Source organism: Netta rufina, assembly GCF_964035555.1.
Source record: "Netta rufina genome assembly, chromosome: 7".
NCBI lineage: Eukaryota > Metazoa > Chordata > Aves > Anseriformes > Anatidae > Netta > Netta rufina.
Genome location: NC_140130.1, coordinates 34,626,603 through 34,654,431, shown reverse-complemented (window position 1 = coordinate 34,654,431; position 27,829 = coordinate 34,626,603). Strand labels below are relative to the sequence as shown.

The window sequence follows — 27,829 nt, the reverse complement described above, 5'->3', positions numbered from 1 at the left end:
CCACTTAACTGAGCACAGGAGCAAATGTTTTATGTCAAAGCTGCCTAGCTATGGGAGGATCAGATCTTCATAGAGATGCCTAATTTTTGCACACTGGTGGATGCTATTTTCCGGTACACTTCATTTGTGTGAGTGTTGGAGATGGCAGGCTCCTTCGGGCAGTGATATTGGACGAAATCCTACACTGGTGTCTCTCAGATGACATTATTTACTTTAGTTTCACCCATTCCATCATCTTTCCCTAGATGTTTTTGCATTAAGTACATCTTGTACTGAAAAAGAAATGCTGCTGAAGGAGGTCTGCTTCAACTCCTGGCAAGTGACAATGAGACAAAAGCTCGGAGATGTGTTAATCTAAACAGCCGTAGTATCCCTGCCCCAAAAAGGACCGGTTCCTTGGCAGATACTGCATCTGCCTCTTTCAAAGGAGAGGGGAATTTCTGGAAATGAATCTGTTGCGGGAAAAGCCAATAAGAGAAACTGCGTAATTTTGTCCTTAAAGTTACTTCTGGAATATTACCATTTAAATACTGCACCCTCCCTTCAGCCTACACTGGCATAGTCAGGGTGCATTTTCAGCAACAGAAGAAAAAGTGGGATTCCTAAATCAAGTATCTCCAACAGAAAATGCCTTTCTCTTGGTTGCAACAGACAGAAACATTGTTTAAACCAGACTTTTTTTGGCATTTACTGGCATTACTAAGAAAGAGTTGGCAAGGAAAGTTGGCAGAACGAGATGAGTTGGATAAGCTTTAAAGATTTTTTTTTTTCTATAAAATGAATATCCAGAAGCTGTGTAAATGTATTTTTTTTATTTTTTTTTATTTTTTTATTTTTTACTTGAAAAGCATATAGAAAGACAACATATACACATTTTTGATGAAATGGCATCTAAACTGCCTGCACCCTCCAAATTCAGTTCTGTCAATTAAAAAGATGGAAGGAAAAAAAAAAAAAAAAAAAGACAAAACAAAACACCTCAGGAAATCCCTAGAATGTTTATTCGGGAACAGACCAGCCTGTTACAGTCATTAGTTTGCAAAGGTATTTCTGTTATAGTCAGAGGGTAAAGTGAATTTTAACCTTTTATTGCCAAGAGACGTCATGTTTGTTAGTAGAGTAGCTATTGAGATACGTTGAAGCATATAAATTAGTGTAAATTAAGAGAGTGGTGTATGTAAAAAAACAAACCAAAACGAGATCATAAAAGTACATCCCATAGAGAGAAATTTAAATCAATTTAAATGCCTGTAATTAAATTTAAAGTTCTATGTTTCATACTTTCCTGAGTCCCTATTTATTACTTTAACATTTCTGATTGTAAAAAGTTTTAATTGCAACAAAAATACATTTCAAAATATTGACCTCCATTTTCATTGTACGTTTTAGTGCAGAATTGCTTGCAGACTTGGTATGTTGATTATAAAGGAAGAAAAGGAATAGCGGTGGACTGGTTTAAGCTGTGATCTGTGGGAGCCCTCCAAACACATGTGGTTGTTTCCCAGGATCCCCATAGGAGGGAGAGAGGAAAGGAAACCGCTGCTCTGTGGAGACGAAGCACTGAGAGCCTGGGAACAGTGCAAGTCACAGAGGGCAAATTTAAGATATGGATAGAAATGGTTTCTTTTTTTTTTTTTTTTTTTTTTTTTAAGATGGAAACCTAACTTTGTATAGTCAAACATCTCCCCTTTTATTGCCTTGACCTTTTCCATCTATAAAATGGGAATAAAGTTTAATCCAAGCCATGGGACATAAATTTGATTTTGGTAATGGCCTTTTCAGATTAAAAAAGTTATTTGTATTCATACTCACACACTGTACAACTTTTAGGGAGCAAGGATTTGCTCTTCTGGGGGAAAGATGAATGTCTTGCATGTGTGGATAAATCATGCATGTGTTGTCAGAACAAGGGAACAAATATTTTCAAGATTTTAGTTTCCAAAGAATTAAAGAGGAGGAGTGTTTGCAATGCTGAGTACAAGGGTTTTCACTGTTACAATCTTAGAGGCAATTTAAGAGCAGCTTGTAAGTACTATGAAGAACACTAATTGAAATTTTTATAGTATACGATGAGCTATATAAATCAGTCCAAGTCCCCTTTAGCACAATCACCTTTCTTTGATGGAAATGACAGTGACATGAAAACACTGTTTTTCAAGGAACATTTGAGAAACATTATTTTAGGGTATTATGTATTTTTCTTTCAAGTGCACATTTTTACTGCCCTCAAATGTACAATTCAATCATCAAGCATCAATTTATTTTTAAAACACAACTTATTAGTTTTAATACACGTCCATGCTTCTTTTACTGACTAATTTAAAAAAAAAAAAAACTCAATGTATATGATTGAAAGCAACTCCCAGTTCAGCCTGCACAGAGTATTTAGCAATTTCTCCAAACCTTTGTTTGAGATGGAAGACAATGTCAGCTAGGTTTGGACAATTCTTTTAAAAGATATTCCTGAGGCTTCCTCACTGCATTGATGAATATCCCATCTTCCTTCCTTCCTTCCTTCCTTCCTTCCTTCCTTCCTTCCTTCTTTCCTTTTTTTTAGGGAAATATCCAGAAGTTTTTAACAGTGTTCATTGCTAAATAATTTAGAGGAGTCCAATCTGCTTTAAGTCTCTTTCAACGTTATGGAAATGGAGGTGTTTCATTTTGTTTTTTTTTTCAGTTGCATATTTGTTTGTTTCCCAGCAAAACCTTCACTTTTCTTGGTGAAAGAAAAATCAATACATCACTGGTAAAACACACCAAGACACATTACTTAAACTGAAATTATTAAACTGAAAAATTATTAAATTAACACGGTCAAGGAAAATGATTTGGAAACAACACAGTATGTTTTTATTGCCTCTTCAGCAGCCACCATGTCATTTAAAATTTTTACATTCTGCATTTTTGTATTTCATATGTATATTTTCCCATTTTAACAATGAGAGTTTCTAAAGTTCCTCAAGAGCAATTTTGAAATTGCTTTCATGACCTGTTCCTTTGGAGCGATGTCTGGTTCCTGACAGTCCACCGTAAACAAATGAGACATTTCTTCAACATTGAATAAAGTCATATGCCAGTTTATTGCTGTCTTTACCTGTCTCACAAAATCATTTCTCTGTATCTCTTGGAATGTGCAGATTTGATTCTTCAATTTTATGGAGTTTTATCTTGTCTGTTGATGCAATGTCACCGTCACAGTCTTGATATGGGAAAGGAAATAACTTGTCCCACATATTTAGCCTAAGGCAATGTTTGTATGTACAGGGTATTCTTATCTGTGAATTTTGATTTACAAACCAAAATTTGATTGAGTTGTGTTGGAGGAAGTTGATATACCTTCTTTATCCAGTTTATGGTGAAATTTAGGTTTCTTTAACACCAGAGTTTCTATGTAAAAGCAAATAACTGCTGTCTGAGGCAGTAATACAGCAGCTCTCAGCTAGGGCAGTTCAGATTTAGTTGCTTAGGACTCAGGAGGCCCTTGCAGGTGAGGATGCTCCAATGAGTTGTCCATCTGAGTTCCTCTCTGAAACTCTCTAGTCTCCTGGCAAATAAAGATTCTCATTTAAGCTTCATGATATGGCTCTGAAACCCTCCTTTCCCAAACATCTCAGGAAATCACCACAGTTGGGGAAACCCTACAGGGCCTTTCTCTATTTAATGTTGCCAAGCCTGAATGAAATTTCCAAAAAGATTATATATAGTTTTATACTTGTCAGAAGACTCTGGCTGGCTCCTGTGCTTCAAAGTCCCATTCTAAACATGCTGAGTTTGTTGACGCTTCATGACAGTGCAGTAGTATCCATATCTGGCAAACATTTACTATTTATACAGATGCTAATGAACCTTTTCAGAAGCTTTCTTCTTTGTACTTTGCTTACCTGTATGAGATAGGAGTACAAAACCCAGGTCTGGTGCAGTATGCCAGTATTTACCAGAGTAAAATTTTTCCCTATATTAGCATCAGTAGGGCTTCTGCTGCTGTATTATATCCTGTTTGGGGCAACTCTCTTCATGAAAGAGACAGGTCACCTGGGGGAACACAGGAAGGAGTGCAGGCAATGGTTAGAGGTCTGAAAGCGTGGCCTGTGGTGAGGAGTAAACAACTGGGTTGTCGGTCCAGTTGAAAGAGAAAAAGGCTGAGTGGAGAAATAATGAATCTTCAAGTATGTAAAAGCTGCGGGAAAGTAAGAGGCAGTAATTAGTTCCTGTGCCACTGTTAGATATGCACCCTGTCTAGCAGCAACAAGAAGAATGGCCTTACAAGGCAGCAAGTAAGAGCTCGGTAATGAAGATAATGAGAAAAGGATGTATTTACATGCATACAGTGAGGAAGGGAAGCTTTGAAGTCTCTGAGTGCACTCGGTTTTCAGAAACACCAGAGAAACAGCTGCTAACGAGAGAGGTATAGTTGATCCTGACATGGGGCAGGAACCTCTGAAGTCCCTTAATCCACATTTTCTATGATTTGAAGTGAAGCGAAGACCGTTCTTTCTCCTTTATACAAAAATCTGCTTTGAAAGATTTTATCATCTCTAGATTTCAAAGAATAAAGTTTGGATTTTTTTTTAATTATTATTATTTTTTGATACCTGAACACTTCCTTCACAGGGAATATTTCAATTTCTTGTCTAAGATGAAGACTTTGTTGACCCATGTCTTTTCTTTCTCTTCCAATTAATAACTTAGCACAGTTTAAAACCAGATTCTAAATAGTATATAGACAACATAAACTATAATGCTGTCTCAACTGGGTGAAGAGAAGATGTTCCAGAAGAAGTTGAACCTTTTGTTTTTGCTGCTTTAAATGTTATTATTAATTCAAGGACATGCACTGAAATCACAGAAGCAGATCGGGATGCCAGGGAGGTTGGGATATATATAACCTGAGGAGGTTGGGTTTAGGGAGGAATTATTTAGGGCTCTGGAAGGACTTGTTAAATTTTGTGTTGTGCTGTAGAGTTCCCAGGTAATCACAGACAAGTCAATTAGCTTCTCCCTGCCATAGCTGCTCATCTGTGAAATGGAGATTGTGTTACGTCTCTGTCTCGCAGACTGGTGCCAACTTATGCATGGGGAGGTTCTCACTTGAGCGGTGATAGAGGCTGGTATAAACATGCATGACAGTTTTAGAAAACAGTAGTAGACAGCCTGAGGAAATCCTTTCTTTCAGGAGTTTTGGAGATTCGGGAAGGAGATATAAGCCATTCTGTCGAGACAGGTTACAAAAAAATACAATGCCCATGTGAACTGTTGACTGTGCCTTGTAATAACACTTACCTTATTGCCACTTTCCAAAGTATATGGTATAAAATATTGTAAACAAACTTTCATGGGAAGATTAATCTTTTGAAAGTCTCTTTTGTACGTCTTTTTGGATTTTACAGAAAACTTGTTATGCAGAAATATCCAGGCTTCACCAGAGGCTTTCTGGGAGTATAATGCCATTAAACAATGTTGGGTGGCAGCAGCAGACTCGTATCTGTGTCATCTGTTACTCTGAGAAGCATCAAAGCTTCAAAAGCTTTTCAGGAAGGGGGAAGGGAGGAGGGGATTTAACTGCAGTGCATCATAAATAGACCAAATCCTGAGATGACAATTTCAACTGTTTACAATAAGCAAGAAGTAATTCAAAACACATTCTGGGACATTTGGGCTGTAAAGTCCTTCTGGTAGATCACATGGGCTGTGTTTCAGAGCTGTTTTATTTTTAATTAGCAGTGAACAGAGACATGGTGTTTTTTATTTTTTTATTATTTTTTTTTTCAAAGGATCAACTGAATGGAAACATGTTCAGTCCAGAGCTGGTTGTTAGGTTTGTATTTATTTATTTATTTTTAATTTCTTTTTTTTCCTCTCAGTATCTTTTCTGCAGATTTATATTAGAAGCTGTGCAGAAAGTAGATTGGATGCTGAGTGTGGCTTATCTGGTGCAGGAAACGTGAGGTTGGCCTGTTGGAAATTTTCAGGTGTTCCACATATTTGTTCACTCTGTGCTCCTCAGTGATGCATCTCTTTGTGGTAGCACTCTTCCTAATGTTAAGCTGAAAATATGTGTTTTTTTTGTTTGTTTGTTTGTTTGTTTTTAAAGTAGGTAGCTTGTTGTTCTAGGTTGGATAGGAAGGCTCCTCTGTGTCTAAAAGTGAGAATTTTCCCTCACAAAACAATAGATCTATAAACCTGATGGGAGTTCAGCCACATATGGCATGGTATATCCATCTAGTGCGAATACTGAAATCTTAGTCCAGCCTAGGGGACATTGGTGTATTCAAATTTCCATTCCAGTTTAAAGGAGGTGGGGGGAAAGAAAAGAATAAAATAAATAAATAAATGAATAAATAAGCAGAGAATCTGAGACTATCACCAAGGTTTAAATCAACTTGTTTTCAGAGCTTTACTGCATTTGCTTAGGAAAAACTGAATACAGTGGATTGTTTCAGGTAATCTTTATCAGTCTCTTATCTTTGGTAATTCACTGGCTTCTGGTATTGGGGCAGGCAGGCAAAAGCAAAGCAGAGCTGGTACAAAAAAATGGCTTTACAAGAAGTGTATGTAGAAGCATACTTGAATGATATGCATATGATATGCATAAAGGCAACTGAGAGCTGTCCAGAAAGGCAGATGGATGTTGTACTGTCCTGATGGGATGATCCGGTAGCCTGAATTTGCAGGGGCAGATTTTCGGAATAGATCCTGTTGCATACAGAATTAAAATAGAGTTTGCAGCATGCAACTGTACTTGTTCATCATCTTCTAGCTGCAGGAACAACTGCTGCTTTCTTCCATAATTTCAGTGCTACTGTCTGGTCTATTTTCCCACAGCTCCTATGGGTATTCAGCTCCAGCATCCACAGGCTGAACTGAAAAATGTTCTTACTCCTTCTGTGTTGTTGCACTGGTCCCTGAGACCGAGGCTGGGTAATTGAAACGTTTTATGAGCCTTCTGCAAAATTGGTGTTTTTTTGTTGTTATTGTTGTTTTCTTACCCTGTGCAGCCAGTTCAGCAAGTAAGCAAAAATATTTTTGTTCATGGTAGAGCAGCTGAAGGTGACAGCAAACTTTCCTTTATACTTTTATCACATGTTGCAAATGCCTTTGAGATGTTTCTTTCTTTGTTATCTTAAAATGCTCTGCTATATCGATTTTTGCTTTTTCTCTAAAGGGCTGAAAATTTCAGCAGTAACCCTGAAGCTAACTGAAATAATTGATTATCTGTTTTTAACCTCCTCTTCAGTTATTTACCTCATGTCCTTCAATGGAGAAAGGGTGTGCTATTTCTAGATGATTTGGTGTAAAGGAGATCTTTGTTGAGCTTTAATATCAATTTATATAACCTTGATAGAGAGGTTATTTTTTAGACCCACAGGTGTATCTAATATGTCATATGAGAGCTTGTTCTAGAAATATCATTTTATAGCATTTTTACTGAGCCTATAAGCAATAATGAAGTAGATTTTCTATAAGATAATTTAGCAATTGAAAATACTTAATGATATTATCTACAGGAGGAATTAACTGTATATTAGCGTTCTATCTTCTCCTAGTTAAATATCTTTTAAAATGTACTTTATAATTAATAAATACATTTTGTTTACATTTTTTTAGAGCATGTTAGTGGAAATGGCATTTTCATCTGTGTTTTGTCTTTGTCTTTGTGGTAAGAAATATTTTGGTCATTAATATTTTTGATCTCTGGGTTATCATTCAGATTAAAGCATTTGTTTTTGTTCTAGGACATATTTTCTTAGATAGCTTTTCTGAGCTTTCCATGCTGCTTTGTGTCATTTATTTTCTATGAGAAAGTATACGTATAGATGTGGTATCTGTAAGTAAAGTATCTTTCAAATTAAGTAGAAAAATGTGAGATGCTGCCCACAGGTTGGCAATATCATTTGCTTTACTAGGAAATCTTCAGATCCTTCTTTCTCTTAGGGCACATTCCAGAACATAAAAATGATTAATGTGTCTTGGAAGTACAGCTTTGGAAAGTTTGTCAAGTTATCTTGAGTAGCCTAAGATTGGGGTGAAATCTCCCCTTCCATTAGTTTAAAAAATATTAATATTTGATCTGTTTTCATATAACTCATTCATCACCTTCAAAAGATCATCAGAGACAAATTACAGCTTGAAAGAGTGGAAATTAGACACCAGCTCCTTACTTCTGGTTCACATTCCAGTATTTGTGATGCAAAAGGGAACTTGAATCCAGAAGCACATCTGTGATTGCAATAACAAATTAGCAAAGAAGATTTAATCTGAGGCACATAATATGAAAAGTTGTTTAGAGAGAATGAAGTCTGAGCTCAGAGATCTTGGCACAGACCTGGTGCAGTGGAGCAGTCTGATTGGAGGGGAGCAGGAGAGATCTGAAAGTGAAGAACAGCATGTGAATTAAGCCAAATAATTAAGTGATTTAAGCATTAATCTGGCCAACCCTCCGAGTTCATTCAGAGAAGCAAAATACGTATCATTGCTTCTCTGGAGATTGTTGCATTGTCAAGGATTCAGCTTAGCCAGGATATTTAGACCTACCCTTTACTTGCATAAAAAAAATTCTTAAATTTCTTATTGTCTGAACCTGATTGTATCTTTTTGTCTTTCAGTAAGTTTCATTTAGTTGCAATTACTCTGGCTTCAAAATCTTGAAATCAAATAAATTAATGAAAATGGAAAATCAGAACTCTTTCCTAATTAAGAACTGAGCTTTTCAAGGAATATGAAAGGATCTAATTTAGAGAAAGATGTTTGGAGAGAATGAAATGTGGCTTGAAGTAGATACATGTGCGTTTAATATAACTTACTGAGCACAGCCAGATTTATATTGACGGGAGACAAAAAGCATCTGAAATCCTCTTTCAGTGATAGAATAATTTATGGGCTTTCTTGGAGCGTTTGGAGTTGACTTTCAGTTCAGTGAAATGGGTGGCCATTCCAGTTTGGTTCTTGGTGGACAAAACTGTTGCAGTATTTTGTGCCAGTTCTTTCTGTGCTAGATAGCTGAACTATGGAAACACTGGGAGGGCTCTGACTGTGCTTTTTGTTTCTGATCTTCAACGGCTTTGCAAACCTGTATGAGGACAGAAAAACCCCCATCCTGAGACTGTCTGAGTCTGAGTGCTGTGAGGATGCTGGTGGCACTGAAGGGTTGCAAAGAGTGCTCAGGTAGCTCAGATAACGTCCGTAATGGGCACAATTGAGAATGGACTTAAGTTTCTATTGACCCTGAAACACACTTCTCTTGATCTGCCAATTCCCCAACATACACAAATACGTTGTGCCTGCAGCAGCCACGTGTAACATATGCAGCTCATCCCTCCTCAGCATTCCAGACAACTGCTGTGGAGAACATTTTCAGAAATAATCTAGATGATGTGTCATTTCTTATCAGAGGCAATTATCATGGTAATTCTTTTCCTCACAGTGGCTAGATGTTAAATCTGGTTGTGGGTTCCCCACAAATGTATGCTGCAGTAATTATGTGTGTAGAAGGAGAGAGATGTTTCTAAAGAGGTTCAGGTTTGCTGTTCGGCTCCAGGTCTGTTAGAGCACAGTGGATGTGTGGGTGGTAAAATTGAGAGCTATTAGATGGGAATACTCATAGAAAGCGTGGCAGGACAAGAGGAGTAAGGTGCATAAAATATAATTACAATGACATGTAGTCTCTGACAGAGTCTATGCTTGACCTTGATTTTTTGAGGAAGGTAGAAGACCACAATGTCATAATTACGTATCTGGTAGAAGGAGGTCACTGTCCCCCTTGTCCTTATAGAAAGGAGAAATTTTAAAATTACACATGGTGGAACAATCTACTAAGCCCAAATGGGATGTACTAAATCTGCATGGCATAGTCCTCAAAGAAGTTCATGTATATTTAAAAATGGCAAATATCAACAGCTGTTCATTCACATTATAATTACCCAAATTGCAAAGGACTGTCTGCAACAAGTTCTGTTTAGTAACTCAGACTACCCAGACCCACTGCAATTGCTTTCTAGCTGCCAGCTCTATTAGGTTTTGTTTTGTAACAGTTTACTACAGAACAGACATGTTTGTTTTCTCTGCACAGCCTTCCACAAAGCATTGTTTAAGCAGCACATAATGTATTCCAACAATGAGGTACTTTTTGCTCCCATCTGTTTGATAGCAAAATGAACAGTTGTGATTTGTACGTACAGTGTAAATACTGTGTAATGACTATGGGTTTACTTTGAGCAAAGTCCAGGTTATTTCATTCCTGTGCCAGGTTTTAGTCCCTCTTTGAGTTAGCAAGAGACTTCTGATGTTGGGGCTGATCTTTTCAGGTGCTAAACCTACTTTTAACAGAACAACCCATCATCGAGCAGGGTGGTGGTAATAGGCTGCCACGAGCAGCCCTGACAGCACAGCAGGTACCAGGAAGATCAGATGCCATGTGCTTTTCATAGCTTTGAGGCTGTCTAGTCTTTTCCAACTCGAAGGCAACATGGATACTCCCCCAGAGGCTTACACGGCAGTGGGTATTTCCATTTTATTCTTCTAGGGTAACACAGTAAGGAAAAACAGTGGAGGGGAAGACATTTTTAACCAGCCTTTTATCCTTCTCCTTTTTTTACCATTAAAAAGACTTCTGTATTTACAGTTCTTTCAGAAAGCTAAAATGTGCACAGATGCAATCAGCCTCCTGCCAGCATGATGGAGAGCAGACGGGGCAGGGGCTCTCCAGCCATCTCAGCGAGCGTGTGGCAATAGCAAACTCCACACCTCTCCACCAGACTCACATTAAAAATCACTTCTCAAGACCTGTTTCCAAGTTGGAGATTGACCACCTATACTGATGCTCTGGGTAGAAAGTCCTTTGCTTCATGAAGGCAGGTCCTCACCTGGATTACAAAATTTGGTGACATCAGGCAGATTTATGGAGATTGTCCTTCAAAGGGGTGTCTGGCCTGTTTGGGATACGGCGCAATAAATGAGAACTGGCTGAAAGCATATTGTGTTATTTAATTTTTTTCTTTAATAGCTGTTCTTAATACAAAATTGAGTTCACAGTTTGGTGCAGTCATCTCTATTCAGTCAAAAACATATGTTGTTTCCTTTTCCTTTCTTCCTTCCTTTGTGAATCGTGAATCTAACGAATCGCCTGCTTCCAGATGCCGAGCAGACTCCTTGCAGGTCATCAGGCATGCAGGGAAGTGTAATAAATACATGCTGAATGTTGGTTTGTGTTGGTTTGCATCCATCCTGCTGCAAAGATACTGGAAGGGCTTAAATACTTCACATTGGCTGGTTTGTGTTACAACACGCCACCTTCTCCCAAACCACATCCTGAGGCCAAGGATAGCATAGCTCGCTCCTGATCAGCTTTTTCAGAGTATTGGCAACACCAGCTCCATTGTCATAATCCACTAATTTTTGTTCACTGAACTTGTTTTTAGGAACCTTTGAAAGATTTTTTTCAAATTTTGTCCCAAAAAGTGAGCATCGATTTTGACCTATTCTTAACAAGTATAGTTCAGCAGATAATTGCATAACTATTTTGAAAGCCAAAGCTGGCCCATTTGCTCTTTTTAATTGTAATTACATAGAAAGAACACATTTGACTTTTTTTTTTTTTTTTTTTTAAACACTTAAACTGTGTACTTACTGTTAATCCTTGTGTTGCTGGCCATATGCACTTAAATATGTTTTAGCACAACTTCCGTGCTTGATAATGCAAATATGGTGCAAATGTTGAACTCAGTTTCATGCCTGACTTTCTACTGACACCAAATAAATTCATAGCGTAACAAGTCAACTTCAGAAGATGCAGATTTCTTTAAAACATCAAACTGGTTATTTTGGATTTCCTCCTGGAATGTTTGATCCATAACGTTATGACATTCTGAACATGTTTTACTAAGGTTATTCTTTAATTTAAAAAAAAAAAAAGTAAATCAGGAATACTTACGAAAAGGCTGTAGCTAAATTGTAAGCAAGCTTTCCTTTTCCCAGAGCAGTCATTGGCTTTGTATTTCTGCATGGAAACCAGGAAACTGTGTGCTAGAGCTGTGTAGTTTTATTGATTTTGGTCTGGCACAATTAACTTCTCAGTTTCCTCTTTCTTGAGCGTTATTTGCTTGAATTTTTAACTCTGCACAGGGATGCTGGGACACCAACAGTGAGCAGGAATCTGTTAATTTAAAAAGCCTTTTATTGAGATTTGTAAGAGCTTTGTCAGATGTTGCCAAATAACCTGATGGCCAGAGGCTGGGATTGTGAGTGGTATAGAAGCAGTGCAGCTCTCTTTATTTATTTATTTTTTTTTTTTTAAACTTTAATTGAACATCTTTTTAGTCTGTGAAAGGAAACCTGCTGAATTTGGGTCATTCCCAAGATAGTCCTACAGCTCCTGTTTTATGCCCATCACATGAGCTCTGTGTTCGTGACACTCCTTGGAGTTCTGTATTCCTGTAGAGAAGAGGCAGAAGAGCTGCTGTCTTTGACCTGTCCCTGCTTTGGGACCTCATGTGTGATGGTTTCTGCTGGTTTCTGCTGTGCCTTGTGGTGTGCAGCTATCCACACGCAGTTGGCTGGTGGTGTAGGAAGCAGGAGCAAGAAGAAGATGGAAAGGAGTGACTACCACCAAGAAACAGGTTGATTTGCTCTACAAGGAAAAAAAAGAAAAAGGAAAAAAGGAAAAAAAAAGGAGTTTCAGATTAGAAACTGTCTTCCAGATAGAAGGAGCTTGCATCTGTTTGTATTGCCAGCAAGAAAACAAACAGTAGATCATTTCATTTTCGAAGAGTCAGTGCATCTTAGAGCTGGGAACAAACTTGGAAGTCCTTTGGTTTTGTGCATTACTGGAGTAGCTCAGCCAATTTGTTAAGGGGCTGTGATTCTTTGCTACTCCATTAAAAAAAAGATCTGCCGCAAAACCCTCTGTTCTCTTTGTTACTACTCATTATATACAGCCACAGGGATACATGCTTGTCATTTGACAGTAAGGAAAGCACACCTGAGTTCACTGCCCTGAGGAACTTGCAAGACAATATGAATTAAATGTTTATACTTTTCACGTCTGCATGAAATATCACTTGATTTTGGAGGTGTTTGCAAGAAACATAGCCTCTTGTGTTCGCTTATAAACTAAAGCCAAAAGAAAAGAAATAAATATTTATCGATTTAAAAGTAATGCATGCAATTTATTGTATTCTTTGTCACTTGAAATTATCTTAAATGTATATACTTTGTAGACAGCTTGCACTGCAGATTATTGGATTGGATTCCAGTTATCATGGTAAGATTCCCCAGATGGCTTTATTTCTTATAGATTTTCCAGCTTTTCCCCCTATGTGTACTACAGGTAGTGGAGGGGTAATATCAGCTCAAGGATCTAATACCTGTAAGCACACCTTTTAGATTGTGGAGGCACCAACACAAAACATCAGTTTGCAACAAATAAGGGACAAAAAGTTATTTTCTTGTAGATAGCACAAAATGGCATAGAATTTATCCCTACAGGAGATAATGTACTCTTTTCTCAGTTAACCAATTTCTAATTCCTGATGCTAGCTCATCAGATACAAGAAGAAACACCTAGGATTTTATGGCATTTAGCTATCTGATGCATCTCAGATGTCCATGACTTCCAGAGCTATGTTTAAGAGATAGCATAAACTTATGACCCTCGCAGTATTGTTTTTATTTGTTTGTTTTTTGTTTTTGTCTGTGTGTGTGTGTTTTGTTTGTTTGTATGTGTGTGTTGGAATTTATCTTTTCAGAAATGTAGAGGATAAAGTAAATGTGGTCATATCCTTGGAGCAATTCTTGATGCTTTTTGCTCAATTTAAGACTCCCTAGATTAAAAATTACCTCTAAATTTTCCCCTGGTAGAATACTTTGGCTATCACATCATCTACTCCTGTTTGACCCATGTCAGTAGTGGAGCAAATCGGGTTGCCAAAATGCAAGTCCTCACCAACTGTCTTCAGACAACAGAGAGTGGGTAATTTCTGCATGAGAAGCTATGTGTTTAGTTTAATCTTAAATACGTACTGAAGTTCTAGAAGCACTTTCTGGTTTCTCTGCACTTTGGAGACATCTCCTCCCTACCCCTCTGTATTCATAAACAAATGTTGATTTGTTTCTGCATTCAACTGCCTTGTATAACACTCTGTTAAACCACCATTTGTGGCTACATACATGGCAGAGCTGGGCTGCCTTCACGGTAGCTAGTCAGAACAAATATCCTCACCTCTTGTATCATCATGTATCTTATGGGAAAAGCGTACTTAGGCTGCTAAGGTCTGCTACATCAATGCATATCTCTGAGAAGCTTTGGGTAAGGCTGGCGTGGCTTCCAAAGTCTCTTCTCTTGTGCTTGTCACTGACAATGTAATTTCTTTTACTTTGAACTAAAGCCCAGGCAAGTAATTATTAAATGTGACATTTTATGAGCTTTGCTGTGTTTTTATTTTTGGTCCAAGTTGGATGTTAGGAAGCTTGGTGCATACAACTAATTGCAGTCAGTTTGCTTAAAAAGTAGAAGGCTTTTCCTTGCAATCTTGCCCATCTCAACCTATTTCAGGCTAGGAATGTCCCTCCACTGAGGTGTGAGGACAATTCATGGAGTCTGTGGCCTGATATGTCTGTCACAGGCACTTCAGAGATATAGGTCAACTTGATGGCAGATGCAAAATCAGCCCTCTTGCAAGGTTGGCTTTAGTGAAGCTAGTAGCAGTTCAGGAGGGAGGGGAAACCACTTTGTTGGATTAAACAAATCTGCCAATTTCAATCTACCATGCAAGGATATTACTGAAAACTTAATTTGAAACCAGAGGAACAAAATAATCCCTTTTGGTTCCATTTCTTGTGCTGATCCTTATTCTCAAATACTGGATTTGGATATCTGAGACAGCTGAAAATGCATTTGGCTTTCCAAATGAATTAATGCTTCTGCTTTGAGCTTATTTACACTCTTTTTCTTGTCTTTAGGTATCTCCTTTTATTTCTATTATGTAGTTACTGGAATATTTTTTTTCTTTAAACTTTTATGTGGTGGTCTAACTCATATATCTTAATCCAATAAAATCCTTTATGGAGAGGAAGGTGTAAAAAACATATGTACTAGGACTGTCTGCTTCATTGGTTCTCTCTCTTCAGATGTAATAAGAAATGACTCAAAATATTCTATCCCAATCTCAACAGTCAGTATCAAGGGAAAAGCTAACAGCACTGCAACGTGATTACAGTGCGTGCCAAATCCACAGCCCAAAGGAAGAGATGATCCAGCAGTGATTAAGACTTTTTCCTAGATTACTGTGCAGAAAAATATGCTCAGTGACAACTACTTTGTATTGAAATTCCAGAATTGGGCATCCCACCAAGGTGAACAAATCTACTCCAAATGGATAGCTACTAGTATTTCAGGCATAGAAAACTGTGTGTGTGTGTTTGTGTGTGTGGCTATTATATCAATATTATTAGAAAGTACTCCATGAAAGCATGAGACTTTCAAGATCTGCTGCAGAGGCTCTATCTTGGTATTCATGTTGATGTGATAAAACATGAGCAACTAAAGGAAATATATATATATATATTACTGCTGGTTTTGAGCTACCATTGTAATGTCTTGATGCCTTCATGGGAAGGAAGTTGTCTATCTGCTCACTGCTGTGTTTAGGGATCGCATCTTTAAAACACTGTGTAGTAGGCAGACAGGAGTTTGAAAAGTTGTCCACATGCCATATTGGTGAAAAGTGGCAGAAGGGGTGAGTGAAGCAAAAAACAAGTTGAGGTGCAAGAGCTAGGCTCAGCTGGAGGGTTTAGCTGTTTCCCACAGTGGATTTCAGGTGTTCCAGCCCAGAGGTGACTCTGGTACAGCTGGGCTGCCCGCACCCTCTCCAGGCTCACAGGGGAAGCCCTCAGTCCCCAAACCATCCTTCCTTTTCTCTTTCTAATTAGAGATCTAGAGATCAATGTGAATTAAAGGGTGGGAGGCTAGGAACACTTAAAAGTACTTGAAATCTTGTATTAATTAAACTACATTTATGTGTGCATATTGATTTTAGTTCTGTTGTGGGAAAACAAACAACTGAGACTCAGAAACAGGCTACTGTCTCACCAGGTTCCAGTTGTTCAAGAAAGCCTATATTCATTTATTATGTGATTTACTGGAGAGTTCTTGCTTGGCTTTAACTAAAAGTTCATCACTTTATTGTTTCACTTATTTCAGAATATTATCACTATGACCAAACCAACATCCCTTAGCAATTATTTTCTCTGATTCTTAAGAAAGTATTATAGCAAGTTGTTCTTTATACAAGTAGAAGTTTCAGAGCAGAAGAGTCTGTGTACTCATAATGTACTTTTTTATTATTCTAAACAGAAAATATAAAACAGCTATCTAATATCAGTATTTACAGTAATTGCCATTTCATCTATCAATTCAGTTTTGAAAATATTGATTGTAAGGAGAGTACTACAATGTTTCATGAGACTTGAAATGAATTTTTAGGGTCTTGTAGCAGAACCCTGTAAATACTTTAATGGAGAGCTCACTGGTACTGTTGGGGAAAAAAAAAAAATAAAATTAATTTCACAAGTGTATACTTTAGCAAGGAAGAAAAAAATCAACAACATCAAGAACAAAAAACTTTCTGAATGATCTTTGCTTTTCTTTCACATTAGAAATGTATCATTTTAAGTACCTATGTGTTTCCAAATACCATAGCACCTGAGCAGTCTGTAATTTTTACTGTATTTATGCTTACAACTACCAACCAGAATAGGAAAATGTATAGTTTCATCTCTTCCCCAGATGGCATAAAAGAAAATGAGCCGCTTGCTTGAAAAATATTTCTATGATAAATCAGGGATCCAAACCAGGGTCTCATGCAAAACAGTCCAGCATCCTAACTGGAGACATTATTGTGTTCAATAATGAGTAGTTTCAGCTTTAGGAATTCTCTGAGAGATAGTTTTTGTCTTGTAGAAGTCTGTTTTATTCTGCAGCTGCTTTTTTAACTTTACAACTTAGCAACATCAACTGACTGTCAAATAAGTACCAGTGAGAATTCATGAATAAACATGGTTATCATTTACATACTAACGGAGGGCCTTTATCTGAAAGGAACCCATTTCTGCTCCTGCAATATCTTAATTATTTACTGTGTTATATTGTAATTAATTGTATTTTACTCTCTCAAAACTCTCTAGTATGTATATCTTACAGGGTTTGGAACCAAAGCACTAATATTAAAGTGGTAATCAACATTGTCTCTAAATATTCATGCCAATAAATGACTCCCATGTGTTTGCTGAATGCCAAGGATAGGCTGAAGCTTTTATTTAGCATTCTGGAGGGATCTAGTTCCTGCAAAGTTCACGTAGATGCAGAATTTCAATATTGTTGCTATTTTGCATGGGAAGAGGCAAACATGTATGAATTTGCACGAGCAGTGGGGCAGGACACTGAGAAGAAAGCAATGGTATCACAGTCACAATCTGCACTTAATAATGCCTGAGAGCACCGGGGAGTTGTCAGCTATTTTTTATTATAACAAAATTACAATTTTGTTTAGTCTACAACAGTCTCCTCATAATTTCACTTTTTAATAAACATTTACAATTTTCCAAATCATTTAAAAATTCTTGCATTTTATGGGTGGGGTGCTCTGACCGTCACACAGCCAAGGCTCCATCACGGCACCACTGTAGCAATCACACATTCAGACACATTTCCCAATAAATCAATTAAATACAATACCCCTAAAGATTAGACTGGCTTAGTTTGGCAATTGGCTGGCATAAATCTTCAGAAAAGTGTATTGAGCATGCAGAGGAACAACTGATTTATTGAGCTACTGTCAGAATTTCAAAACAAGGAAATACTGTCTCGCAACCCTGTAAGTTTGTTTAATGAAATGTAAGTTAAGTGTAAACGGTCTTAGAATATATGTGAGTGCAGACTTCTGGATTAAGAGTAGCTAGCATATTGTAAACTGTGCTTTCTCGTTTGGTGCTCTAAAGGCCCGTATAGGTGCTCTGCTCCTCCTGCTGTGGTTAAGCACCCCACTCGCAGGAGCAAAGGGATCACCACTTTGTGCAGACTTTTCTGATGCTCATTCACAGCCCCCAAAGTAGTGAATTCACCTTCAGATACTTGAGATGAAAAAGAACTTGTTTTCCCGTCAAGGGAACAACAATATGAAGATTGCACGGAGTTGTGTCGGTGCTGAAAATGCAATCCAGATGTCCTGACCCCCACTCCATGCTGGAGTGCAACAGGGATTTCTGTGCGCTCAGCTCTTGATGTCTTGTTTAGAAATTTCTCTTGCATGCTTGTATGTGTACAAATACTTTGTCTATTGTTCTCACAGAGATTCTTGATAATATTGTCAGCCATATTTCTAATTGCTCCAACACCAATTCTTTTTTTATCTAAATCTTATTTTTTCCTTATGAAACACCATATATTGAAATATGTAGCTGTTTATAGGGAACGAGTAGTTCAGCATGACGATACTTGATGTTTAGTTTCCATGATGGTCTTAGATCTGCATCACATGTGGGGTCCTTCCTGCACACAAATATTTAACATGCTCAGCCCTAAGGGAAGAGCTATTTCTGTTAGAGCCACCCTGCTGACTGTGGCCACAGCACTGCAGGTCTGCTCTGAGGGCAGAGGCACCAGCTTCCAGCATGGCTAACAGAGACTGGAAATGGTCATGCAAAGTGCAAACCTCATTACCTTGATCTCAGTTCAAAAGATCCTACAGCAAGACTGAACATTAATAAGAGATTATATTAGCGTTTAATCTCATTGTGCTATTATACGGAGAGGAAAGAGAGAAAATTCAGAACTGTATCAGGTATCTCATGGGAATGATGTGGACTTCATTGCTATACTGATCTTCAGGATGTGCTCTGGTGTGGAATGATGCAAGTTCTCCAGATGTCATGGTGTGAACCATGCTGTCCTGAGGACACCGGTGTGAAGCCCCACGTGTTTGCACTGCACCAGGCAGGGCCAGATCCTGCAACCAGTGTGCCTGGATCCCTGGTTGGGAGAGGTGCTGGCTCTGGTTTTGGACTCATCCGACTCTGTTCTCCTCTTGCAGAATCACCCAGCCCTGCTGCAGGTGGTGGTACAAGCTGAAGGAAAACATCTGGTCATCCAGCTGGAGAGAAACGAGTGAGTACCCTTGGTGCATGTTCATTCTGTACTGGCATTCTTAGAGCGGGAGGTTAATGTTAAAACTGAAGGATTGAAAGTAAGCTGGAGGCATGTTTGCTACTGGTCCCTTACAGAACATGGCCCCCCTTATCTGGAGTGTTGTGTTCCAATTTGATTGGAGGCATTTGTATTCTGCTAAGAAAGCAAGGACCTGCATTTATGTGGGGCTGAAAAAAGAAAAGCTGCCTCTCACTGCTTTTTTGTTGTGTTGATCACTGTTCCTCTTTGGTTTGGGTTTGTCCTCCTTTTCCACAGTAAGTCTTTTATTTACAATAATGTGGAAAACTCTACAGCCTTTGGTACAGTTTTTGGAGGACTTATCCCTCCTGCTGCTGCCTGTGATCATGGTTCCCAGTGGCTGTGGGTCAGGGAGTATGAGCCAAGCAATGGGGCTTAACCCCTGCTGGACTTTTAAATGGGAGCTCTGTGGGTTTGTTGGCAAGGGGCTGATGATGAGATGGATGTTCATGCTGCTCATGAGGCTCATGATCAAAGCAGAGCTTGAATATCTATTTGTGGGCTGTAAGTATTGCATCTTCGTCTGTGTCCTCTTGATGACTCATGCTCATGTGCAGAAGCTGTCAGTGGTAGACACGAGGGGATGCTGCATGGAGAGTCCATGGGATGGACAGCAGTGATGATGCTGTGAGCAGAAACCAAGCCCTAGCCATGTGAGCTGGACAGGGACCAGCCTGGTGGCTGTGGGCAGCATTCCCTCTTGGCTTTTTATAAAATGCTTTTTATTTCCAGTCATTTGGAGAAACCCTAACATTACCCAGCTGTGATAGAATCCAGTTCACTTTATTATTCGACATTAGGACCAAATCATGAGCTTTCCTCACATTATTTTCAATGTTTCTTTATTGTTCCTTTGCTATCCCTGAAAGGAATGTAGATCCCCGATGCATAGGTTGCTCTGTTTGAGCAACTAAAAGAGGATTTAATTCATTTAGTAAACAGGAATTTAACTTTATATTCTCTTAATCTTTGTCAAAGGGTGTGCCTTCCTTCAGGAATGTGAAGTATGCAGCAATTGAGGAAACTATTTGCATTCCTGTCAGCGATTAAAAGAACATAAAACTGCTAATACAGGCCTTGCTGAACATACCAAACTCTCTTGTACCTGTAATAAAATCAGATTTAGAAAACTGTAAGATACAATCTCCACCTTTTTTAAAAACAGAGATGACAGGACTATAAATTAACTCTCATGAGCATCTGTTTGACTAACCAGACTTGGAGAATTCCAAGCCCTGCTTCTTAAGAAATACTTAGTAATGGTTATTTTCTAGTTTACCTGTCTCTGTGGTGGGGCATCCACCAGAAGGTTTATGTTCTACAAGGGTTTTGTATGGTGATGACAACATTAGGCTCCTTGTCTGAAAAGGAGTTTCAACGTACTTTTACTATTGTAAATCACTAAAGTTACCCTTGCCTGTGCTTGGGGTTTGTAGCATATGAGGCAGTTCACAGATCTCAAACCACAGAAAAAGGGTCACAGTTTTGCAAAATCATTTTCCTCTTTTTTTTCCATTTAGCATTACTAACTTTTATTTTCAAGACAAATAATGGGCTGAGTTGCAAGTCAGTGTGGGTGTGTGCGCGGACCTGCTGACAGCGTTGGGTGCTGAGTCATTGCCACCACCAAGAGGCGAGTGGCAGCAGAGGAGGTGAGGGGAAGGAACAACATTTTTTGCAACATTTCCATGCTGTAGCTCCTGCCTATGAGTGTCTGAGACTGCAGGCAAGACCAGCAGATGTGCTTATAGACCCTGTGTCCTCCAGCCTGCCCATCTTCCTGAGGTTGGCTCAAACCAGCTCAAATATCTTGAAAGCCTTGCTGCTCTGCACTGGAGTAGCCATTAAGCCAGCGTGCTTTAAGTAGCTGCGTGCCAAACACAAACATATTTTCTTGAGTAGTAAGTGACAACAGATATGAAGCTCTGATACGTGTGCTGTTGTTTTACTGCAGTTTCATGTAAAGCATGCTGTTCCTTGGAGGGTGGTAGGGGTGGAGGTGAACGGGACCCCTAAATTACATAATTTCTGCATTGGGTCATGCAAAACAAAAAAAAAAAAAAAAAAAGGAGAGAGAAAACAACTGGATATGATTTTCCATACTTAGTAGAAACAGCTGCTTTGAGTAGCCTTGACATTAAAATCCATTTATCGAAAACCTTAGAGATTTTCCAAACCTTCAGTTATATTCAAAATATGATTCAGATGTATTAGGCAACCCCAAGTGGAGACTGATGTGTTAAACCATCTGTTATCTATGGAAATATTTAATGTCAGTTTGATGTTTTTCTGATTTTTATATTCAGCAAAATGTGTTTGTATTTATAGGGCAACATGTTATAGTTAGTTTTGGAAGGGTTGCTGGTACCTAAATTCACCACTCAAGGTTTAAAATCTTCTCTGTGTTTTCCAGCTAAAGTGTTTATTCTTTAAATAATTTGGTGATTAATTTTCAGGCACTGCACATTTGTATTTGCAAAAACAAAATTATTTGTCTTGAATTTACTTTGTCGATTGTAGAAAACTGACTAGCAAGCTTATGTTGCAATGAACATTTCTTGCTATGATTTATTTGCAAAATATGATTGCACTCTTGAGAACCTTGAGCTCTGTAGTACCTTAAATGTTTTAGAAACACTTGTCATACATAGAGAGATTTCCAGAATCAGCAAATCATCTCTCAGCTGCAAAATAAACCACCCTTAGGAGCAGCTGGCTATCCTGGTGTACATCACATCAGTAATACTGATGCACTTCTGTGGTGCAAGGGACAATAATGTATGCACATAGAAATTCCTCTAAGCAGCATGTGGATCTTAGAGGAAAGTTGTCTTAATACTGTGAAAATGAATCAAAACCCCCATAAGATTAAATCTGAGTTGCAGAGTGGAACAGTATGTGACTACTTGCTGTTCTTCTTCAACTGGAAACATTTTACACTGTCAGAAGTAGGTCTGAATACAGCAAAGCGCTTAAGTACTCTTTTAACTTTAAACATATGAGTAATCCAGGTAAAGTCAGCGGAATTACTTATTTTCAAAGTTAATTTCATGCTTAAATGATTTGCTGACAAAGGTCATAATTATGGATGTCAAAGAAATGTAACTTTGAACAGATGTTAGAGAGCTTTTTCAAATCCATGTACAGCAGAGTGAAGGGCAGTTAAAGATAAAAAGCTGAGATAAGTGGAGGACAGCAGGGAGGTAGGACTGCTTTGCCCTAAGGACGTCGGCATCAGCTTCACATCTCAGGTGTGTCTTGGATGGGTTCCTTCTGCTGGGAATGTGTTCCCCAGCTGTAAGGGGCAGCAGGTCTGGGGGAGCTGTAAATGGAAAGGCAAAGTTCGAGTGGTTCGGAGTAGCTGTTTACTGTTTATTTCTACATAACCTCGTGTTCCTTTTGGTCAGATTCAAAACACAACCTTTAACAAAACAGCATAAAAAAAGGGGAAATATATGAGGTTTGTCTGCTGCCTAGTTGCCCCAGTGAAAAATCTTCTATTTTATCAGGAGGCAAAAGCCACCCCGGGCCATGGTGTAAGTCTCCATCTAATCCTCTAAATCCCCTAAGATCCCAGGACCTCCAGAAGTTGAGAGCATCTTTCACTGTCCCCCTTGCATGTTCATCACTTCTTCACATCAACACCATATTAGGGGTGTACTGGGACGTACTGGTCTAGCATCAAAGAATACTTTGAAAGCTTAACCCCAGGTCAAAGGAGGTTCCAGTAGTATCCCCTTGGTTGCAGAAGCAGACAATAAAATTCTTCATGCACAGTGTCCTGTCCCAGAAATCTTTTTTTTTTTTTTTTTCCCCTTTTTTTCTCTTAAAAAAAAAGAAAAAAGGAAAAGAAAAAAAAAAAAAAGAGGAAAGAAATAAGGAGTTCTCTTTTCTATCTCTTCAATTCTGCCTGACCTTTCTGAATAGGAGTGCTGATTGGGGTGCAAGTGGCATTCTAGCTGCATTAATTTAGCAAGAAAACAACCCATTTCCATGGCCAAAGAAAGTAGCTGACAAAATCTGTTAATGAATTGACACGCTTATATCCAATCAATGGCTTGAAATACAGATAGAGAAAACAAATCTAAACAAACAAATGCCAACCGGAGAGGCAGGACCTCTCAGAAATTACTTGCTGTACTTGCTGCTGTAATTCCATGCTGTAACTTGGCCAAAAAACAGTGACCCTTGAGTGTTTTATCTGCAAATGCTGGAGCCAGCAGCTGTACTGCAGCATTTCAGTGCAAGCTGACAGTTGGGAATTCTCTTTAATTGACATGAAAGTTTCACTTTAATGGAAGTAACGATTTTTCCCTTCCATCCTGGCAGCAGTCAGAAGGCCTACACCACAGCAAAATGTGAAGATTCAGCTACTGCTGGTGCAGAACAGCTGGTGTCAGTCTGTGACACTAAGGGTACATGTGTGTGCTGTAGGATTGTGGTGTAAGGACAGAGTATGTAGCGTGGGCATTGAAATACTGAGATCTGCTCAGTAACGGTGAAAGGTAGCACAGGATGGTATCAGCAATGGTAGTCAAGGTTTTGTGGTTGGGGCTGTGTGCTTTTGGAGGCTTTTGCTGCGTGGTTTTGGAGCTGTTTCAGTGAAAGGGCTCAGATCCATGAGGGGAGAAACTACTGCTTTCTTGAGCTGTTCTTCCTCTCCTGATGTAAATATATGAACAGAAAGGAAAATTAGAGAGGATGTTTATAGGCTGAAACAATATGCTGGAAGTGGAGGGGATGGAACTCCTACTCTGGAGACCTTGCTGTGGCTGAATGTCGTAACCTCTAACATCACCAAGCTTCTCCTCCTCGCATGTCCCAGAAAACAGTAGGGCAATGGGGTTGTGCTGAGGCTGTTGTAGAGGACAGAGGGCTGTGTCCTGTTCATGGTGCAAACCCCAAGTCCTGGGTGAGCACATGGGTCAGGAGAGCCTGTATTTGTCCTGCAGCCTTGGAAAAACTTAGACACAGAGAAGTTTAGCATTTCTGGTTTTATCCCAGAATAATAAAGCTTGTAATACAAAAAAGCATGGGGAAAACAAAAAGCCTGATGGGTAGGTGCTGTTTTCTTGGTGTGTATATTTTCCTGAGAATGGTAGTTTCCAGTGCTGCATCAGTTGACAGCTTTGAACCAACTTAACACAAGGTTTTGCTTGTTCAGTGTCTGTCACTCAGAGCAATCCTAGAGCTGCACCTTCCAATTAAATATATAACAATAATAGAGAGGAAAATGTACATGCTGGTGCAATAAATTTAATAAAGAAGTGCCTGCTTTAGATTTTGTTCCCCAGATATACTGCAGTGGTAGATTATTATATTTTCAGAACTGTGTTTTAATCTCCCCATGTACTGCAGCGTGTGAGGCTTTCAGCATTTCATTTCAGCATCACTCGGCAGAGAGGTCGGGGAGGAGAGCTGGCTGGGAGAAGGCAATAGGAATGTGTGCTCCCTCCCTCCTGCTGGAGTCAGCTTCATCGCCGTGATAATAAAAACACAGGCAAAACATAATCATCTGTGACTGCAAAATAAATAATTAGGGGAGAGACAAGAGAGAAAAACAGCTTTCTGGAAGGCCTCTAATCTCCCCCTGATGATTGTACGCCAGCCCGTGTGCTGCAGAAGCCTTGGCTGCCCAAGGAGCAATGGCCAATGCCGAATCGTTTTTCAGGCTGGCAAGTAAAGCAGGGGTGCATCCAGCTGGACCCAGGCTTTGCTCACAAAGCTCCTGGGTGTTCCTCACATGTTTCTGCTATCTGCTGCTCAGGCAGGTTTCAGATGGCTTTTGTTTGTTGTGTGTTGTTGTTTTTTTAATTTGTTTCTAACAAGAGTGAGCAGCATTTCAACAGCAATGAAGGGGAAGCATGGAATTCTGCTTTGCAGCATCACACGACCTGTCATTACCCAGGATGTTTGGTCTCCTTTACACAACACATGTAGTGATACCAGGCCAAAACCAAGAGGATTCTCCTGCTTTTCAGAAACATTTGTTTATATTGCTTTCTGGCCTCAGAAAGACAGGGAGGACTGTAAAGGGGTTTTCAAGTAAAAATTGAGGCTGAGCCTGCTTTTAATGAATTTTCTGTTAGATATTTTCACTTTGATGCTCAGTCCCAGGGGTCCAATGTCTTTGAATGAGAGCAGATATGTGACAGTATGTCTAATATCTCAAGAATTTGTTTTCTTTTTGAATGCAGTGGCATTTTACTGGCACACGCTCAGTTTCTAGGATCTCAGCTTCTCCTGAAGGCTTTGCAGAGAGAAACTAAGAGTGTTGCCTTGCAAAATTTTGTAGGGAAAGATGCCAGCTATTTAATTCACTTGTAGTGTTCACTGTTTCATGTATTTATTTTTAGAGGGTTAGGAAACACAGAGCACACTGAAGTACAGTTCTTCAGATGAGTTCTCTGTGATTTCATGTTGCTTTTGGAAATGAGGAATCAAAAGGAACAATTCAGTTCTGCTCATAACCCCTGTTTGGGAGCCTGGTCCCACCCCCACCACCACGGGTCTGGGTGTCTCTTCCAGTGTGGACTTTGGCTTCCCAGATTTTGACTGATCTCTGCCAAACTGTCCCAATGCTTGCTGCAGTTCTTTGCAGTAATCTCAAGCGATGGTTTCTAGAAGCATTAATAGCTCTTCTCCCTCTCCATGCCTGTATGGTTGAGGGGCTCTCTCAGCGTGCCCTCCCAAGTCACAGTCCAAACATCTGTTATTGATTCCTCGTTGTGAATATTGGGAAATGGAAAAAAGGTTCTGCAATACAGATTAATGTTTATAGAGGGTCAAAGTTTTGTAAAACATAATTCTTCTACATCTGAGTGAATACCCACTCAAAGCTTTCCTCCTCAGTAGAACACGAGATGCACATCTGCAAAGAAGTGAACCTTGTGGTTTCCCTAAAACACATAGATTTTAATATGACAGATATCTCTGTGTCAGATTGCTGCTGTTGTGTGGCACCTGTTTGCATTGCAGTTCCCGTTAGGTGATTGTCCCTTCCCTGAGTTTGCAATGCTTGTCCATATCAGTGCAAACTGGGAAAAAAAATCACAACAGTAAAAAAGTGCAAGTAATGGAAGATCTTCTCAGCATTGTCTTTTTTTTTTTTTTTTTTGGGTGTGATATTTCAGGTTCATATCCTCAAGTTTTCTACTCCATTACAAGTTTAAAAAACTAACTAACTAACTAACTAACTAAATGCCCTGATAGTACTGTCACAATCATGGCAAAATCTGTAACTATTAGTGTTTTGAGCTCCTGGGACTTGCTTTTGTACCTCTGTAACCTTCAAGGAAAAATAAAAATCTGAAGAACTGAGTATAGGATGTTATTAAGAGAATAAAGAGAAAATAGCCATCCTGTTCTCCTGAAGAGTTCATACCTTTGTTTCTTTTCAAAAACTTGTCAGGAATGGAGTGCAGGAACTTTCACATCAATTTTAATGTAATCTGGCTCTCTTTTTCTCCTCTTTTCCTTCTTTATTTCTTCTTTTTTTTTCATTCTCTCTCTCTTTTATTTTTTTTAATTTTTTTTTCCCACCCTTTTCTCAAAACCCCTTTAAAAGGCGTTTCCAGGTGTATCTGAATTTCCATAGACAAAGCAGGACAACATTCAGTGTTTTGATCTTTCCTGTTCTCGGGGAGCAGGTGAGGAGGCTGCTGGGCTCTTCACTCTGTAAAAATATTTGGGTCCTCACAAAATACAGGGAAAGAGGAGGGCCAGTGCAAGGAAGAAATCACTGCCTTGTGTCAATAGGAGAAGAGTGCGTCCTGTGGCTGTTCTTGGGCACGGTGCGGTTCAGCTCACTGATGTAAGGGTTCTTTCACATTTTTTGAAAGAGGCGTCGGTGACTCAGGCCGCAGGCATGTCTGTGGGGCTGCCTGCTGCAACAGCTGCTGCTCTGCACCTACTTGCGGAAGGTTTTCCTCTTCAGGAAAAAAAGTAATAATAATAATAAAAGAAGAAAAAGAAATGAAAAAGAGAAAAAATGGAGCTTTAGAAAAAGGAGAGAAAGAAAGAAAAAGCCAGCTGCGAGGTACTTAAGGACAAGAATCTTCTGCATGAAGCTGGATTCAGAGGCGAAGCAGATACTTTCCTGGACGCTAAACCCCAGACGCTTTCCAGAAAATGTCAGTTCCTGTCCAAGTGACAGAGCAGTTTCTCAGGGCTGCAGAGGATGGCTGAAAGTGCCGCCGGAGAAACAAATCCCCACTCACGAAGCGCACTGGGGCGGGAGCACGCGGCTGGGGTGTGCTGGGGCTGCTGCCAGGTGTGCAGGCCCCACGAGCTCGCTCGCCGGCAAGCAGGGATGGCCGTCCTTAGGTGTTGCATCTCCTTCCCGCAGAGCCGTGAGGATTAATTCCTTCACATTTTGTAGATGAAAAGCAGCGTATGAGTGCTGAGTATTACAATATCAGCCAAGAGGGATGATTCAAAAAGCAGAGCCTGTATGAAGAGTCCTAGCGCAGAGGAAATACATATATGGAAACATAAGCTTGGCAATGGGACACGTTTTTTTCCCCTTCTTTGATGTCTGGCCTCAGTAATCCAGACAGATTCCTTCAAAAATTGGTCCAACTTATTTCTGTGCTTTTATCTTACTACCTGCTACTT

At 39.3% G+C, this 27,829-nt stretch overlaps 1 protein-coding gene across 2 annotated transcripts in view; it reads left to right on the top strand.

Annotated features, from left to right (window-relative positions):
• Positions 1-27,829, top strand: part of ADAM12 (ADAM metallopeptidase domain 12) — a gene marked incomplete at its 5' end in the record, with an annotated part of 180,886 nt that overhangs the window by 26,488 nt on the left and 126,569 nt on the right. For both annotated transcript variants that reach the window (XM_084289704.1, XM_084289703.1), the window contains one exon: positions 19,080-19,153. In XM_084289704.1, the coding sequence (XP_084145830.1) occupies positions 19,080-19,153 (74 nt within the window). The remainder of the gene's footprint in view (positions 1-19,079; positions 19,154-27,829) is intronic.